Source organism: Mustelus asterias, chromosome 10, assembly GCF_964213995.1.
Source record: "Mustelus asterias chromosome 10, sMusAst1.hap1.1, whole genome shotgun sequence".
NCBI lineage: Eukaryota > Metazoa > Chordata > Chondrichthyes > Carcharhiniformes > Triakidae > Mustelus > Mustelus asterias.
Genome location: NC_135810.1, coordinates 124,219,932 through 124,238,627, shown reverse-complemented (window position 1 = coordinate 124,238,627; position 18,696 = coordinate 124,219,932). Strand labels below are relative to the sequence as shown.

Sequence of the window (18,696 nt, the reverse complement as noted above, 5' to 3'; positions counted from 1 at the left end):
TGTTTGAACCAAGGCTGTAATGAGGTCAGGAGCTGAGTGACCCTGGCGAAACCCAAACTGGGTGTCACTGAGCAGGTTACTGCTGAGCAGGTTGAGCGCCGTTGATGACCCCTTCCATCACTTCACTGATGATCAAGAGTAGACTGATTGGGTGGTAATTGACGGGTTGGACTTGTCCTGCTTTTTGTGTAGAGGACATACCTGGAAACTTTAATTATAAAATTACACTTCCTTGTCTGGACTCCGCTACCAGAGAAAATAATTTCCCCGTGTCCACATTCACACATTCAGAGGCTGTAGAAAAGTTGCCACAATGATTGCTCCAAAACCTTTGCCCATTATGGCTCAGTGGGCAGCTCCCTCTCACCCCTTGAGTGAGAAGGTTGTAGCTTGAAGTCCCACTCCTGAAACATAAACCAGGCTGACAATCCACAGCTGTACTCGCAGTGTACTCAGCTAAGCAATGATCGATCTAACCTTTCTCTGCTGTTCAGGGCCATTTATTGCAATGCCCAGTGCATTGCAGACAGCTCACCATAGCTTTTCGTTCTCCCTGGAAAAACGGAGAATGAGGGGAGATCTAATAGAGGTGTACAAGATTATGAAGGGCATAGATAGGGTGAACGGTGGGAAGCTTTTTCCCAGATCAGAAGTGACGATCACGAGGGGTCACGGGCTCATGGTGAGAGGGGCGAAGTATAACTCAGATATTAGAGGGATGTTTTTTACACAGAGGGTGGTGGGGGCCTGGAATGCGCTGCCAAGTAGGGTGGTGGAGGCAGACACGCTGACATTGTTTAAGACTTACCTGGATAGTCACATGAGCAGTCTGGGAATGGAGGGATACAAACGATTGGTCTAGTTGGACCAAGGAATGGCACAGGCTTGGAGGGCCGAAGGGCCTGTTTCCTGTGCTGTACTGTTCTTTGTTCTTAGAGAGAACATTGATACAGGGGTAGTGCTTCAGCATCAGAGGTACCCTCTTTGGATGAGACAGTTAACCTCTCAGGTGGACGTAAAAGATTCCATGGCACTATTTGGAAAAGAGCAGGGGACTAATCCTGGACAACATCCCTCTTTCCTTCACCCTCAGCCCCTCTTCCTTCACCCCACCCTCCTCCACCAAAGTCCCCATGCCCCCTCCTTCACTCCCCAGCTGGGAAAGGCTGATTACTGTGTTGTGTGTGTTAGTGTGTGTGTGTGTGTGTGTGTGTGTGTGTGTGTGTGTGTGTGTGTGTGTGTGTGTGTGTATTGGAGAGACAAAAACCAGACTGGGTGACTGCTTTGTGGAACACCTTCGCTCAGTCTGCAAGCATGGCACCAACCTTGCTTGCGTGCCATTTTAACATGGCGCCTTGCTCTCATGCCCACATTCCTTGGCCTGCCGCACTGTTCCAGTGAAGCCTGGCGTAAGCTGGAAGAGCAGCATCTCATCTTCCACTTGGGTACTTTGCAGCCCTTGGGACTCAATACTGAGTTCGGCAGCTTTAGATTTTGGCCTTTCTCCTCCATCTTAACCTCCCCCCCCTCCCCCCCCACCCCCATCACACTTTAGTTTTTAAAAAATATTCCATACATGTATTGTCTCATTGCAAACCCCTCACGACCCCTCTCACACCAGGCCATCTTCCATTTGTTCTTCAAGTTGCTGCCTTATGTTGCACGGCGGCACAGTGGTTAGCACTGCTGCCTCACAGCGCCAGGGACCCGGGTTCGATTAGCGGCTCGGGTCACTGTCTGTGCGCAGTCTGCATATTCTCCCCGTGTCTGCGTGGGTTTCCTCCGGGTGCTCCGGTTTCCTCCCACAGTCTGAAAGACGTGCCGGTTAGGTGCATTGGCCGTGCTAAATTCTCCCTCAGTGTAACCCGAACAGGAGCCGGAGTGTGGCGACTAGGGGATTTTCACAGTAACTTCATTGCAGTGTTAATGCAAGCCTTCTTGTGACACTAATAAAATAAATAAACAATTTATTTTGCTCTAACGTTCTCCCTCCTTTCAGTTCCAAGAAAGGATCCTTGGCTCGAAACGTTAACTGTGTTTCTCTCCTGGTAGACGCTGACAGACCTGCTGTTTTTTTCCAGCTTCCTCTGGTCTTGTTGAATAAATGGGAACCTTTCTTACATTCCTTCATCCACCGTGCCATTACTTCCCGTTTCTAACAGAAAGTTGTATACTCATCTGTGTAACTTTGAAGGAACTGACCTGAGTCATAAAGAACCCATCTGTTTCCTTTAGTTCATCATCCAGCACATGCGATTTCCCTTCATGGGAGCGATCGGGCAACATGCAGGGTTTTGGAGCACATGATGCGGTTGACATGAGCTCTGTGCAGATATCTAGTGGCAGCGTTGGTGTTTCACCCTCTGGCTCCTCATGCTGCCTCTTGGATTCTCCAACCTGGTCCATCCCAAGCAGCTGCTCTGCAGTTTCCAACATCAGGACCTGTTTAGGGAGCCTCGGAATGTGACTGCTGACCTGGAATAACAAACAGGAAATGTAAATCTCTGATTATTGGGAAAATATCGACACGGCAGTAAGTGAGGCACAGCCCGGAATCCTGACTGTGCAAAGTTCCCAACACTGGAACTCTTGCAGCAAGAAGTCAGAAACCAGGTTGCTGGCTTCCAATTTACAATTTAAAACAAAATGAGGCATTCTATGGATTCCATAGACACTGATTAAAAATCCTGGAATTCCAAGGAATGGCAAATGGAATCTGAAATATTTAATCACCTTAAAGCAGCTGTTCCAGCAATGAATAAGGGAGAGAAGTGGCAAAACCAAAAGTAGAAAAGTGTACCTTTCCCGTGCTTTGTGAAACCAGAAACCACCTGTAATCAAACTGTCATAGCAAATAGGAGCAGGAGGAGGCCATTCGGCCCTTCGAGCCTGCTGCATCATTCATCACGATCATGGCTGATTATCCAACTCCAGCCTGAGTCCACCTTCCCACTTTTCCCCCCCCCAAGTGCTATATCTAATTCCTTCTTGAAAACATACAATTATTTTGGCCTTAATTTCTTTCTGTGGTAGCAAATTCCACAGACTGACCACTCTTTGAGTGAAGAAATCTCTCCTCATCTCAGTCCTAAGAGGCTTATCCTGAATCCTTAGATTGTGACCCCTGGTTCTGGACACTCCCACCATCGGGAACATCCTTCCTGCACCTACCCTGTCTAGTCCTGTTAGAATTTTATAGGTTTCCATGAGATCCTCCCCCCCTCATTCTTCAAAGCTCCAGTGAATATAATCCTAAACCATTCAACCTCTCCTCATTCCAGGAATCAGCCTGGTAAACCTTCGCTGCACTCCCTCGAGAGCAAGAACATCCTTCGCCAGATAAGGAAACCAAAACTACATACAATATTCCAGGTGTGGCTTCACCAATGTCCTGTACAATTGCAGCAAGACATCTCTGCTCCTGTACTCAAATCCTCCCACTATGAAGGCCAACATACCATTTGTCTTCTTTACCGCCTGCTGCACCTGCACACTTACTTTCAGTGACTGGTGACACCCAGATCTTGTTCCACTCTCCCCTCTAATTTATAGCCATTCAGCTAATAACCGGTCTTCCTGTTTTTGCAAATGGATAACCTCACATTTATCCACATTATACTGCATCTGCCATGCATATGCCCGCACACTCAGCTTGTCACAGCTCACTCTCCCACCCAACTTTGAGTAATCTGCAAATTTGGAGATGTTACATTTAGTTCCCTCATCTAACTCATTAATACAAAAGCTGGGGTCCCAGCACAGATTCCTGGGGTACATGTTTATTGCTACATTTTGTTTCTTGTCTATTGACCAGTTTTCTATCCATCTCAATACATTCCCCAATCCTCGGCACTTTAATTTTACATGCCAGTGCACAGAGATGCCCAGGGAGGTGAGAAGAATTTAGTTTGTTGTCAGTTGGAACATGATGCAGATTCAACAGTAATTTTCAAAATGGAATTGGATAAATATCTCAATTTTCAGGGCAACGAGGGAATGGGATTAATTGGATGGTTTTACAAAGAGCCAGCACAGGCACAATGGGCTGAATGCCCTCCTCTGTAATGTGATTTGATGACTCTAAGTTCAAAGGCAGAGTTCCTGTCTTTCTTATTGGCAACTCTTTTGTAACTTAAACATGCGCAACTCAAGGAGCCTCCATTGGGAGAACCTCACTGCCACAATCTCCTCTCTCTTCCCTGGGGCCAGGGTGCTATTACACATGGCACTGGCATTGGAGGGAGCAGACTGGGGTCAGCTCTGAGGCAGGGGTCCCACCTGGACAGGTTAATCACAGCTGGCCTGAATACTGCAGGACAGCACACTTACTGCCCACTCTGAGGAGCCGGTAAAAATACACCTCAGCAGGGCTGGGAGCTGGGTGGCTAAGACACCAGTCAGATTTTTACCTGCCTGCCAACCTCTTCTTTGCCAGGTAGCTGGGGCTAACATCAGTCGCAGTGAGAGTGGTTAAGGTCTTTAATCTAGCTCTCTAACCTCCTCCAGCTCTCCCTCCAAGGTCTGCACTGCTCCAATTCTGGTCTTCTGTGCATCACAATTAGCACCCGACTATTCTGTCACCGGTTCCCTAAGCTCTTGAATTCCTTTCCTAACCCTCTCCACCTTTTAAAACACTCCTTAAATCTACCTCTTTGTCCAAGCTTTGGTCACTTGTCCTCATATCTCATTATGAGGCTAGGCATCATATTTTGTTTGATAATGTTCCTGCAAAGTTAAAGGCACTACGTAAATGCAATTGCTGCTTACAAAAGTTTTTCTTGCCATCTATACTAAACTTGCCCAAATAATCCAGCTCTACACAGTATTTTTTGTTCACTTTTTTTATCTTTTAAAAATCTTTTAAGCCTCTGAAATGTCTCAGATCCTACAGTTTTTTTATTCATTCAGGGGATGTGGGTGTCGGTGGCTGGGGCAGCATCTGTTGCCCAGCTCTAATTGCCCCTTGAACTGAGTGTCTCACTCGGCCATTTCACAGGGCGTTTCAGAGTTAACGACATTGTTGTGGGTCTGGAGTCACATGTAGGTCAGACCGGGTAAGGACGGCAGATTTCCTTCTCTAAAGGACATTAGGTTACAATAGCTGACAATGGTTTCATGGTCACCATTAGACTTTATTGAATTCAATTTTTTTTCAACATCTCCCATGGTGGGATTTGAACCCGGTCCCCAGAGGATTACCCTGCGATTCTGGATTACTAGCCCAGTGACAATACCACTGAGCCACTGCCTCCCTCTGTGTGTCCAGGGGGTCAGGAGAGCTAGAGTCTCACAGAGAAGAAGTTACTAATGGCCAATCTGTGTATAGTTACCTTGCGTTTGTGGTTGAAGACATTGCTAACTTGTAGTTTCTCAGGAGGCCGGGGCTTCCTTCTGACCACCTCGATCCCGAGTCCGTCCTCCAGCATGGTGAGCACCAGCAGGTGCTTCCCTGTGTGGCAAACCCAAGGGGGCAGGGTAAGAATAGTCATTGAGAAGTGATTCTGCAAAGCCAAGTCACCCAGAGACACACATCCACCCTCTGACAACCAGCGCAAGCATCCCTTTATTCACACACAATACCAGATAGTGTAATTCCCCTCAGCCCCTGACCCCTCTGTCCATCAAAATGACCAAGGAGAATTAAACTGCAGGCTGCTCATGTGGGGGCATCACAGCTGAGGCCAGTCCTGTGCTCAGCTGACACCCAATTACATGCACCGGGAATCTGAGCTAATTTCTCTCTTTCCCCAATCCCTCTCCTAGGGATGAGGTGAAGCCACAGCAACCAGACTCAAGCTAACTGAATACAGACCCGTGCTCTGACATAGAGCCATAGAATCATAGAGGTTTACAGCGTGGAAACAGGCCCTTCAGCCCAACTTGTCCATGCCATCCTTTTTTTTAACCCTTAAGCTAGTCCCAATTGCCCGCATTTGGCCCATATCCCTCTATATCCATTTTACCCATGTAACTGTCTAAATGTTTTTTAAAAGATAAAATTATACCCGTCTCTACTACTACCTCTGGCAGCTTGTTCCAGACACTCACCACCCTGTGTGTGAAAAAATTGCCCCTTTGGACATTTTTGTATCTCTCCCCTCTCACCTTAAACCTATGCCCTCTAGTTTTAGACTCCCCTACCTTTGGGAAAAGATAGTGACTATCCAGCTGATCTGTGCCCCTCATTATTTTATAGACCTCTATAAGGTCACCCCTCAGCCTCCTACGCTTCGGAGAAAAAAGCCCCAGTCTATCCAGCCTCTCCTTATAACTCAAACCATCAAGTCCCGATAGCATCCTAGTAAATCTTTTCTGCACTCTTTCTAGTTTAATAATATCCTTTCTATAATAGGGTGACTAGAACTGTACACAGTATTCCAAGTGTAGCAGTGCCAATGTCTTGTACAACTTCAACAAGACATTCCAACTCCTGTATTCAATGTTCTGACCAATGAAACCAAGCATGCTGAATGCCTTCTTCACCACTCTGTCCACCTGTGACTCCACTTTCAAGGAGCTATAAACCTGTGCCCCGAAATCTCTTTGTTCTATAACTCTCCCCAATGCCCTACATGGGACCTTGTGGGTAAGTGTGGCTTAGGAATGTCACAGCCTTTCGCCTGCTTTAGAATTCCCTGTCAACCAAAGTACTGTCCTGTTCACAGTACACAGCTCTGGATACAGGAAATAGGAGCAGGAGTAGACCACGCAGCCCCTTGAGCACCTCTGCCATTCAATACGATCATGGCTCCTCTTTGATCTCAACTCCTCATTCCTGCTGATGCTGCTTTTAGAACAAAGAACAGTACGGCACAGGAACAGGCCCTTCGGCCCACCAAGTCTGTGCCAACACAGATGCCTCTCTAATCTAATATTTTCTTGCCCCTACGTGGTCCATATCCCTCTATTTCCTGCTATTCATGTATCTATCCAGATGCCTCTTGAACGTTGTTATAGAATCCGCTTCCACCACCTCCTCCGGCAGCGCCTTCCAGGCATTCACCACCTTCTGTGAAAAACTTGTCCCTTACATCTCTCAAACTTTCCCCCCTCTCAATCAATGTCCCCGAGTAATTGACCTTTCGACCTTGGGAAAAAGACTCTGACTATCCACTCTATCCAAGCCTGTCATAAGCTTGTAAACCTCTATCAGGTCCCCCCTCATCCTCCGACGCTCCAATGAAAACAATCCAAGTTTGTTTATCCTTTCTTCAAAGTCCATATCTTCCAAACCAGGCAACATCCTGGTAAATCTCTTCTGCACCCTTTCCAATGCATGCACATCCTTCAGGTAGTGTGGCGACCAGAATTGTACACAATACTCCAAATGTGGCCTAACCAAAGTCTTACAGCTTTTTTCCCAATTCCCTGAGACCAAGGGTGGGATTTTACGGCCTTGCTCATCCTGAAGCCATAAAATCCCACCCAAGGTCACCGAACGTTCCCACGGTCCGCCCCTCACCCGCTCTGAATCCCGTGGTGGGCGGGGCAGTAAAATTCCAGCCCAAAAATCTGTCTCTGCCAGCCTTGAAAATAGTCAGTGTTGGAGCACCCACAAGCCTCGAAAGAAGATTCACAAAGAAATTCCTTCTCACCTCAGTTTGAAATAATTGTTTCCTGATCTTGAGATTGTGCCCCCGTTTTTTTAGATTCTTCAGCCAGGGGGAACAACCTGTCAATATTTACCGTCAAGCCTTTTCAGAATGCTACATGTTCCAATGAGATCACCTCTCATTCTTCTAAACTCCAGGAATAGGCCCAGTTCACTCAGCCTCTCATCCCAGGAACTAATTTTGTGAACCTTTGCAAAGCCACATCAAATGCAGTACATCCTTCCGTAAATATGGAGACCAAAACTGCACACAGTATTCGAGGTATGGTCTCACTAAAGCCCTGGACAATTGGAGCAAGACTTCCCTATTTTTGTACTCAAATCCCCCTTGCAATAAAGGAAGTTTATCATGCGCTGTGAAACACTAACTCTGCAACAGAATACAAACCAGCACTTTATTATCTTACTGCTTAGAAACACCCAGCTTACTTTGGGCAATTTTTTGCTCATCTACTTTCACTTTCCAGCCTTTCCCCATCCAATGTGCCAGATGTTTGCCAGCTGAGGGTGGACAGCCTCTGTCCTCACCCAGTGCCAGGTAGCGTGTGAGGATCTGTATCCCTTCACTGTTCTCCTAGTCTATGAAGAAGTGTGAGATTAAGAAACTTGCAACCCTGGATTTCATGGTAGTGAGGGGGAAGGAAGCATTTAAAACTGAGAATTTATTTAAAAAATAGGTAGCACAGTGGTAAACACTGCTGCCTCACAGCGCCAGGGTCCCAGGTTCAATACCGGCCTCAGGTCACTGTCTGTGTGGAGTTTGCACATTCTCCTTGTGTCTGCATGGGTTTCCTCCGGGTGCCCTGGTTTCCTCCCACAGTCCAAAGATGTGCAGGTTAGGTTGATTGGCCATGCTAAATTCTCCCTCAGTGTCAGAGGGATTAGCAGAGTAAATGTGTGGGGTTTACGGAAATAGGGCCTGGGCGGGATTGTGGCCGGTACAGACTTGATGGGCTGAATGGCCTCATTCTGTAGTGTAGATTCTATGATTCTTATAGCTACTCGGAAGTGTACTTCCTGAGCTTGTGAAAGTACTCAGTACTGACCCTCTGACAGTGCAGCATTCCCTCAGTACTGACCCTCTGACAGTGCAGCACTCCCTCAGTACTGACCCTCTGACAGTGCAGCACTCCCTCAGTACTGACCCTCTGACAGTGCAGCATTCCCTCAGTACTGACCCTCTGACAGTGCAGCACTTCCTCAGTACTGACCCTCTGACAGTGCGGCACTCCCTCAGCACTGACCCTCTGACAGTGCAGCACTCCCTCAGCACTGACCCTCTGTCAGTGCAGCACTCCCTCAGTACTGACCCTCTGACAATGTGGCACTCCCTCAGTACTGACCCTCTGACAGCGCGGCACTCCCTCTGTACTGACCCTCTGACAGTGCAGCACTCCCTCAGCACTGACCCTCTGACAGTGCAGCACTCCCTCAGTACTGACCCTCTGACAGTGCGGCACTCCCTCAGTACTGACCCTCTGACAGTGCAGCACTCCCTCAGTACTGACCCTCTGACAGTGCAGCATTCCCTCAGAACTGACCCTCTGACAGTGCAGCACTCCCTCAGTACTGACCCTCTGACAGTGCGGCACTCCCTCAGTACTGACCCTCTGACAGTGCGGCACTCCCTCAGTACTGACTCTCTGACAGTGCAGCACTCCCTCAGTACTGACCCTCTGACAGTGCAGCACTCCCTCAGTACTGACTCTCTGACAGTGCACCACTCCCTCAGTACTGACCCTCTGACAGTGCGGCACTCCCTCAGTACTGACTCTCTGACAGTGCGGCACTCCCTCAGTACTGACTCTCTGACAGTGCGGCACTCCCTCAGTACTGACCCTCTGACAGTGCGGCACTCCCTCAGTACTGACTCTCTGACAGTGCGGCACTCCCTCAGTACTGACCCTCTGACCGTGCGGCACTCCCTCAGTACTGACCCTCTGACAGTGCAGCACTCCCTCAGCACTGACCCTCTGACAGTGCGGCACTCCCTCAGTACTGACCCTCTGACAGTGCGGCACTCCCTCAGTACTGACCCTCTGACAGTGCGGCACTCCCTCAGTACTGACCCTCTGACAGTGCGGCACTCCCTCAGTACTGACCCTCTGACAGTGCGGCACTCCCTCAGTACTGACCCTCTGACAGTGCGGCACTCCCTCAGCACTGACCCTCTGACAGTGCGGCACTCCCTCAGCACTGACCCTCTGACAGTGCAGCACTCCCTCAGCACTGACCCTCTGACAGTGCGGCACTCCCTCAGCACTGACCCTCTGACAGTGCGGCACTCCCTCAGTACTGACCCTCTGACAGTGCGGCACTCCCTCAGTACTGACCCTCTGACAGTGCGGCACTCCCTCAGTACTGACCCTCTGACAGTGCGGCACTCCCTCAGTACTGACCCTCTGACAGTGCGGCACTCCCTCAGTACTGACCCTCTGACAGTGCGGCACTCCCTCAGTACTGACCCTCTGACAGTGCAGCACTCCCTCAGTACTGACCCTCTGACAGTGCGGCACTCCCTCAGCACTGACCCTCTGACAGTGCGGCACTCCCTCAGTACTGACCCTCTGACCATGCGGCACTCCCTCAGTACTGACCCTCTGACCATGCGGCACTTCCTCAGTACTGACCATCTGACAGTGCGACACTCCCTCAGCACTGACCCTCTGACAGTGCAGCACTCCCTCAGTACTGACCCTCTGACAGTGCGGCACTCCCTCAGTACTGACCCTCTGACAGTGCGGCACTCCCTCCGAACTCTCTGCAGTGGGGCTTCACTCAGGATGTTCTAAAATGCTTCACAGCCAATCAATTTCTTTTGAAAGTATTCTCAATTATTTAATAGAGCAGATGAATCCAAAACCTGGGTCATTAATATAATATAGTCACAATTAATCCAATAGGAAATTCAGTATGGATTTCTTTTCCTCAGAATGAGAATTCTAATGGGACAATTAGATGCATGGTTGATAGCACCTTGACAACGTGGAATCACAGGGAGCGGTTGAGATTCCGGAAAGCTACATTCATTGCGAATCTGGATAACCACATGAAGTGGAAAGGAAGGGTATGGTGATAGGCTGAGATGAAGAGCAGTGGGAAAATGCTGGTATGGAGCATAAACATCCAACATGGACCAGAAAATAAAAATACATGGGATCCAAGGGCAAGGGATATGTTGGATCCAAAATTGGCTCAGAGATAGGAAGCAAATGGTAATGGTGGATGGGTGATTTTATGATTGTAAGACTGTTTTCAGTGGGATTCCACAGGCTCAATACCGGTTCCCTTGCTTTTCATGGTGTATATATATCAATAACCTCGATTTAAATACAGGGGGCATGATTAAAAACTTTGCTAATGATGTGAAAATTAGTTAAGTTTTAAGTTTATTTATTAGTGTCACAAGTAGGCTTACATTAACATTGCAATGAAGTTACTGTAGTCACCACACTCCGGCACCTGTTCGGGTACACTGAAAATTTAGCATGGCCAACGCACCTAACCAGCATGTCTTTCGGACCGTGGGAGGAAATCGGAGCACCTGGAGGAAACCCATGCAGACACGGGAAGAATGTGCAGACTCCATACAGACAATGATCTAAGGCTAGAATTGAATCTGGGTCCCTGGCGCTGTGAGGCAGCAGTGCTAACCTCTGTGCCACCGTGCTGTTGTCATTGTGTGGTTGATAGTACTGTAATTTCTATGAAATATATAGATTCTCTATAGACGGTAGGGTAAGGATTGAAATTTCATGTCATGGTACTTGCTGTGCATCTGTGTGGAGATCCCATTCATTCAGGAGGGTAAATAGCTGAAGTAACAAGATGCAGTACCAGAGTAGGAGACGACAGGATTTTTGTAGATGGTCAGTTTGACAAGTGCTGGGAAGAGACAAATGGCTAAAAATTCCTCATCATCCGATATCTGCAACAGAAAATATATCAACAAAGAAACCAACATCTGTGAAAAGTGGCTTTTTTTTTGCCTGATTCTACTTGAATCATGCTGGTTTGTGATGCAGAGCGATGCCAACTGCGCAGTGTCAATTCCCGTACCAGCTGAGGTTATCCATGAAGGCCCTCCTTCTCAACTTGGTCCCTTGCCAGAGGTGTGGTGATCCTCAGGCTAAATCACCACCAGTCAGCTCTCCCACTCTTCAACAGGGAGAGCAGCTTCTGGTCATGTGGAACTATGGCACTTTACTTTCTGCTCTGAAGTCAGATGTGCTCCTACTGTGACACAAGGTGGTGGTCTTTCCATTATCTGGGGTATATGAGATCATTGGAAAGAAAAAGCAAGTGGGGCATATCTCGGTTTGGTGCCCAGCACCATTTGGTCTGTAGCATGGATCTGATTCCATTCCACAGATATACAATCTGGTAAGTGTGGGAAAGCGAAAGAATGAAGGGGGATGGAGGAGAAGGTGATGGAAGTGGAATCAGTTACCTTATTTTTTGCAAGGCTGAGGTGTTTCAGCTCTGAAAATGGAGGCAGAAACTCATTCTTCTGTTTCAGAAAACACATTGGTTTTAGTTTGGGGGGCTTCAGCAATTCTTCCAAAGTTCCTCCTTTCTGAAACAGAGGAACAGTCGAGTTAAGAGTTATTTTTCATTTAGTTAAAACATTTCCTTAAAATCAGCAGAACAATTACTAGTAGGAGATCCAAAAGGGACAGGGCTGCAAGGAGATTGTCAAATCTGTTCTCCATGATCAGTGCTGGAATGATCAAGTTAATAAAATAATAAAAAATAATCCCTTACACACCATATAAATGATATAGATGCCAACTCAGACACCAGTGACTCCTTCATGAATTCATAAAGCTACCGTCTTTATTGCTTACATAATCTCATCCTTGTTTTCCAATGTCTCCATGCCCTGGCCCTTCCCTACTTCCTCCATTCCGACAACCCTCCGAGACCTGTACGCTCTTCCAATACTGAATCCCTGATTTTCATCACTCCACCATTGGCAAGCCCTAAGCTCCGGTATTCCCTTTCTAAACTTCTTCACCCACTCCTCCCCCTTTGAGCCATTAATTAAAATTTAGCAATTTGGGTGAGGTTTTCATCTACCAATATACAGATCGCATAAGGCTCAGTGTCATAAGAACATAAGAAATAGGAGCAGGAGTGTCAAATTTTGTTTGATAACATTTTTGTCAAGCACTTTGGGACATTTTAATGTGTTAAAGGTACCATTTAAATGCAGATTTTGTTGTAGTAAATACTCAGACAGCATTTATGATACAATAATCCAAGACACTTTGGAATGTTACAATCCCAGTTGGTGTTACCACCGGATGGGTAGTCTAGAATGGAGCCCTAGCTCAAAAAATCATAACTTTTTAAAGAAAATGTGGAGGGTCAGAGTCACAGGACTGCTAATTAGTTTCAAAAACAAGAAAAAACACTTATTAAATATGATAAATTGGATTATAATGCAATACTCCTTTACTCCCCTCTTAGCTTCACAAATGTATACAGTTTTCTAAAGATAACACCACACTCTGAAAACAAATGGCCGATGCCTCTCAACTGATCTTCCATGGATTTCTCTCACAATCCCCCTAGATTACTGTCACATAAAGGTTTCCAAACGCCACCAAAAAGACACACTTTAAAATCTTCTTTCAAATAATGCTTTCCAATAACTGCTTGCATTTTTAAAAATCCAGGATTTCCAACTAGCATGTCAAATAAAGCTTCCACTTCACTTTTTAACAATGAATCCTGCACCAGATTTTCCACCTCTCCCTTCAGGTTTCCTTTGTCTTAAATGCTTTCATACAAACTCAGGTACTCAGTCCCCAACAGAATGCAATTGCTTCAAATACTGGAAATATGGACACAAGACGTTATGATTGCTTCAGATATGTGGCTTGTCTGTAGCAAACCTCAACAGCTCTTCTCTTCCCAGTTCTGACTTTGACTTTCATAAGCAGTATCCTACTCGCAAGGCAGTTCCTCTTTGTTCCTTTAACTTTAGACTTCTTGGAAAATTCTCTTAATTTCTTTAGTTTCCTTAATTAGCCGTTCTTTAACTTTCTTGCACTTTTTTTTTTAGTTAATCATGGGACATGGGTGTCACTGGATGGCCAGCATTTCTTGCCCATCCATTTCTCTGTGGTATGGCTATTCTTCCAGCAAAGCTGAGAGAAAGATTTCACCCTGGAGCCTTCTGAAGCCAATTGCAATAAATGCAGATAAAACTAAACTCAAACAGCCTTCCTACCCTAACGGTACCCTTGGTTTCTAAGCAGCGACTTTATACTCCTCCCAACTTGTTACTTTTCATGCAGTAACCCTCTCTAAGCAGAATAGAAGAAAAGTTTGAGCTAAAACCAACCCCCCCACACAAACACTTTTGTATAGCATAAATGTAACTATAGGTTTACTCTTCCATGCACAGAAATGCGAAATTAAACCCACTTAAAGCTATATCTTATTTCTAATATTTTGCAATACAAATATAGATCACTTCTTAGAATCATAGAATCCCTATAGTACAGGAAGCCATTTGGCCCACTGAGCCTGCACTGACAATAATCCCACCCAGACCTTATCCCCATAACACCAAGTACTGCACACTTTCCTTAATTGGTGAAAAACAGGGAGGATATGCTAGAACTGCATAAAACACTAGGCCACAGCTAGAATACTGCTTACCTTTCTGGTAATTGGATTATATTGGATTGCACAAGAGAGATTTACGAAGATAGAGCCATAGAGCCATACATCACAGAAAGAGGCCCTTCGGCCCATTCTGTCTGTGCTGGCCATCAAGCACCTATCTATTCAAATCCCATTTTCCAGCACTTGCTCCATATCCTTGTGTGCAATGGCGTTTCAAGTGTTCATCTAAATGCTTCTTCAATGTTGTGAAGGTTCCTGCCTCTCCCATCCTTTCAGGCAGCGAGTCCCAGATTCCCACCACCCTCTGGGTGAAAAAGCTTTTCCTCAAATCCCCGCTAAACCTCCTGCCCCTTACCGTAAATTTATGCTCCCTGGTTATTGACCCTCTACTAAGGGGAAACATTTCTTCCTATCTACCCTATATCTATGTATTTTATAATTTTATACACCTCAGTCAGGTCCCCTCTCAGCCTTCTCTGCTCTAAGGTAAACAACCCCAGTCTAACCAGCCTCTCTTCATAGCTGAAACACTCCAACCCAGGCAACATCCTGGTGAATCTCCTCTGCACCCTTTCTAGTGCAAGCACAATCTTCCTATAGTGTGGTGACCAGAACTGCACACAGTGCTCTGGCTGTGGTCTAACCAGTGCTTTATACAGCTCCATCATAACCTCTCTGCTCTTATGTTCAATGCCTCGGCTAATAAAGGCAAGTATTCCATTGGCCTTCTCAACCACCTGTCTACCTGTCCTGCTGTCTTCAGGGATCTGTGGACATGCACTCCAAGGTCCCTCCGATCCTCTATACTTCCCAGCTTCCTACCATCCATTGCATATTCCTTTATCTTGTTAGTCCTCCCAAAATGCATCACCTCACACTTTTCAGGATTAAATTACATTTGCCGCTGTTCCGCCCGTCTGATCTGCCCGTCTATATCTAAGGCTTTCCTCCTCAATATGTGATGTCATCTGCGAACTGGCGAATTATGAACCCATCACAATCATTTTAAAGTCATGAGGACACAGTGCAGCATATCCTACCTCCAAATTGGTGTCCACAGGAAAAATAACCGTACTTGCCACTGAACTCAGCGGAGAGTATGTAGCTAATGGAAATGCAGAGAACAAAAAGTACCTTTTGAATGCACAGTTACACTTTAACCATTAAAAAAAGATTCACAGTTCACAGCCACAGGATGTCCAAAAGCATTTTAGGGCCAATTAAGCATCTTTTTTGACATATTTTGAAGTATCCATGGTGTAATGAGGTTATTATGATAGCTCTTTAGCACAGAGAGCACTCACAAATGGCAATCCAATAATGACAAGCTCATCTGCTGTTTATGATGACACTGCAGTACTGACCCTCTGACAGTGCGGCATTCCCTCAGTACTGACCCACTGACAGTGCAGCACTCCCTTAGTACTGATCCTCTGACAGTGCAGCACTCCCTCAGCACTGACCCACTGACAGTGCGGCACTCCCTCAGTACTGAACCTCTGACAGTGCAGCACTCCCTCAGTACTGACTCTCTGACAGAACAGCATTCCCTCAGTACTGACCCTCTGACAGTGCGGCATTCCCTCAGTACTGACCCTCTGACAGTGCGGCGCTCCCTCAGTACTGACCCTCTGACAGTGCGGCACTCCCTCAGTACTGACCCTCTGACAGTGCGGACTCCCTCAGTACTGGCCCTCTGACAGTGCGGCATTCCCTCAGTACTGACCCTCTGACAGTGCGGCACTCCCTCAGTACTGACCCTCTGACAGTGCGGCACTCCCTCAGTACTGACCCTCTGACAGTGGGGCGGCACGGTAGCACAGTGGTTAGCACTGCTGCTTCACAGCTCCAGGGTCCCGGGTTCGATTCCCGGCTCGGGTCACTGTCTGTGTGGAGTTTGCACATTCTCCTCGTGTTTGCGTGGGTTTCCTCCGGGTGCTCCGGTTTCCTCCCACAGTCCAAAGATGTGCGGGTTAGGTTGATTGGCCAGGTTAAAATTGCCCCTGAGATGCGTAGGTTAAAGGGGGGATTAGCGGGTAAATATGTGGGGGTAGGGCCTGGGTGGGATTGTGGTCGGTGCAGACTCGATGGACCGAATGGCCTCCTTCTGCACTGTAGGGTTTCTATGATTTCTATGAGTGCGGCACTCTCTCAGTATTGACTCCCTGACAGTGCAGCAGTCCTTCAGTCCTGACCCTCTGACAGTGCGGCACTCCCTCAGCACTGACCCTCTGACAGTGCAGCACTCCCTCAGTACTGACCCTCTGACAGTGCGCCACTCCCTCAGCCCGGATTTTGAGTTCATTTATACTTTTCTATTTGTAATTTAAGGAAATGTGAGAATGAGTGGTTGTGATTCACTGCAGAAATTCACCAAAGATCCTTATATAGAAGATTGGCTGACAAACAGAAGGCAGAGAGTGGGGATAAAGGGATTCTTTTCAGGATGGCAACCAGTGACGAGTGGTGTTCCACAGGAGTCAGTGTTGGGACCACAACGTTTCACTATATACATTGATGATCTGGAAGATGGAACTGAGGGCATGGTTGCTAAATTCGCGGATGATACAAAGATATGTAGAGGGACAGGTAAGTTGAGGAAGTGGGGAGGCTACAGAAGGACTTGGACAGGCTAAGAGAGTGGGCAAAGAAGTGACAGATGGAATACAAAGTGGGAAAGTGTGAGGTTATGCACTTTGGTAGGAAGAATAGAGGCATAGACTATTTTCTAAATGGGGAAAGGCTTTGGAAATCTGAAGCACAAAGGGACCTGCAAGTCCTGGCTCAGGACTCTCTTAAGATTAACGTGCAGGTTCAATTGGCAGTTAGGAAGGCAAATTCAATGTCGGCATTCATGTCGAGAGGGCTAGAATACAAGTAAGAGTTTTAACAACACCAGGTTAAAGTCCAACAGGTTTATTTGGTAGCAAATGCCATTAGCTTTTGTAGCCCTGCTCCTTCGTCAGATGGAGTGGATATCTGCTCTCAAACAAGGCACACAGAGACCAGTGCCTTGTTTGAGAGCAGATATCCACCCCATCTGACGAAGGAGCAGCGCTCCGAAAGCAAATGGCATTTGCTACCAAATAAACCTGTTGGACTTTAACCTGGTGTTAAAACTCTTACTGTGTTTACCCCAGTCCAACGCTGGCATCTCCACATCATAGAATACAAGAGCAGGGATGTACTGCTGAGACTGTAAAAGGCTCTGGTTAGACACCATTTGGAATATTGTGAGCAGTTGTGAGCCCCATACCTAAGGAAAGATGTGTTGGCCTTGGAGAGGGTCCACAGAAGGTTCACAAGAATGATCCCAGGAATGAAGTGTTTGTCATATGAGGAATGGTTGAGGACTCTACATCTGTACTCGTTGGAGTTCAGAAGGATGAGGGCGGATCCAATTGAAACTTACAAAATACTGAAAGGCCTAGATAGAGTGGACGTGGTGAGGATGTTTCCACTCCTGGGAGAGACTAAAACTTGAAGGCACTTGGGGCGGCACGGTAGCATAGTGGTTAGCATTGCTGCTTCACAGCTCCAGGGACCTGGGTTCGATTCCTGGCTCGGGTCACTGTCTGTGTGGAGTTTGCACATTCTCCCGTGTCTGCGTGGGTTTCCTCCGGGTGCTCCGGTTTCCTCCCACAGTCCAAAGATGTGCGGGTTAGGTTGATTGGTCAAGCTAAATTGCCCCTTAGTGTCCTGGGGTGCGTGGATTAGTGGGTAAATATGAGGGTTAGCGGGATTAGCAGGTAAATATGTAGGGATATGGGGATAGGGCCCGGGTGGGATTGTTGTCGGTGCAGACTCGATGGGCCGAATGGCCTCTTTCTGCACTGTAGGGTTTCTATGGTTTCTACGGTTTCTATTACAACCTCAGAGTGAAGGGATGCTTTAAAACTGAGGTGAGGAGGAATTTCTTCAATCACAGGGTGGTGAGCTTTGGAACACATTGTCACAGAGGGCCGTGGAGGCCAGGTCATTGAGTGTCTTTAAGACAGAGATCAATAAAGGGATCAACGGTTTCGGGGAGAAGGCAGGAGAATGGGGATGAGAATCATATCAGCCAAGATTGAATAGCCTAATTCTGCTCCTATATCTTATGGTCTTAGGCAGCACCTTCCAAACCCACGATCTCTACCATCTAGAAAGGCAAGGGCAGCAGATACATGGGAACACCACCACCTGCCAGCTCCCCTCCAAGCCACTCATCATCCTGACTTGGAAATATATCACTGTTCCTTCACAGTTGCTGGGTCAAAAGCCTGGAATTCCCTCCCTAACGGCATTGTGGGTCAATCCACAGAACATGGACTGCGGTGATTCAAGAAGGCAGCTCACCACCATCTTCTCAAGGGCAACTTGGGATGGGCAATAAATGCTGGTCAGCCAGCGACGCCCATGTCCCACAAATGAGTACAAAAATGCCTGGAAGCCTTTTTTTCTGT

The 18,696-nt window shown here is 47.1% G+C and overlaps 2 protein-coding genes across 3 annotated transcripts in view; one reads left to right on the top strand and one right to left on the bottom strand.

Moving 5' to 3' along the window:
- The window catches only part of LOC144499965 (interleukin-1 receptor type 2-like), a 1,647,203-nt gene that overhangs the window by 1,487,484 nt on the left and 141,023 nt on the right, over nt 1–18,696 (top strand). The gene's annotated exons all lie outside the window — the stretch shown is intronic.
- The window catches only part of xrra1 (X-ray radiation resistance associated 1), a 61,217-nt gene that overhangs the window by 13,886 nt on the left and 28,635 nt on the right, over nt 1–18,696 (bottom strand). For both annotated transcript variants that reach the window (XM_078222684.1, XM_078222686.1), the window contains 5 exons: nt 15,292–15,356; nt 12,063–12,188; nt 11,450–11,540; nt 5,331–5,449; nt 2,203–2,475 (listed from right to left, as the gene is read on the bottom strand). In XM_078222684.1, coding sequence (XP_078078810.1) covers nt 2,203–2,475; nt 5,331–5,449; nt 11,450–11,540; nt 12,063–12,188; nt 15,292–15,356 — 674 coding nt within the window. The remainder of the gene's footprint in view (nt 1–2,202; nt 2,476–5,330; nt 5,450–11,449; nt 11,541–12,062; nt 12,189–15,291; nt 15,357–18,696) is intronic.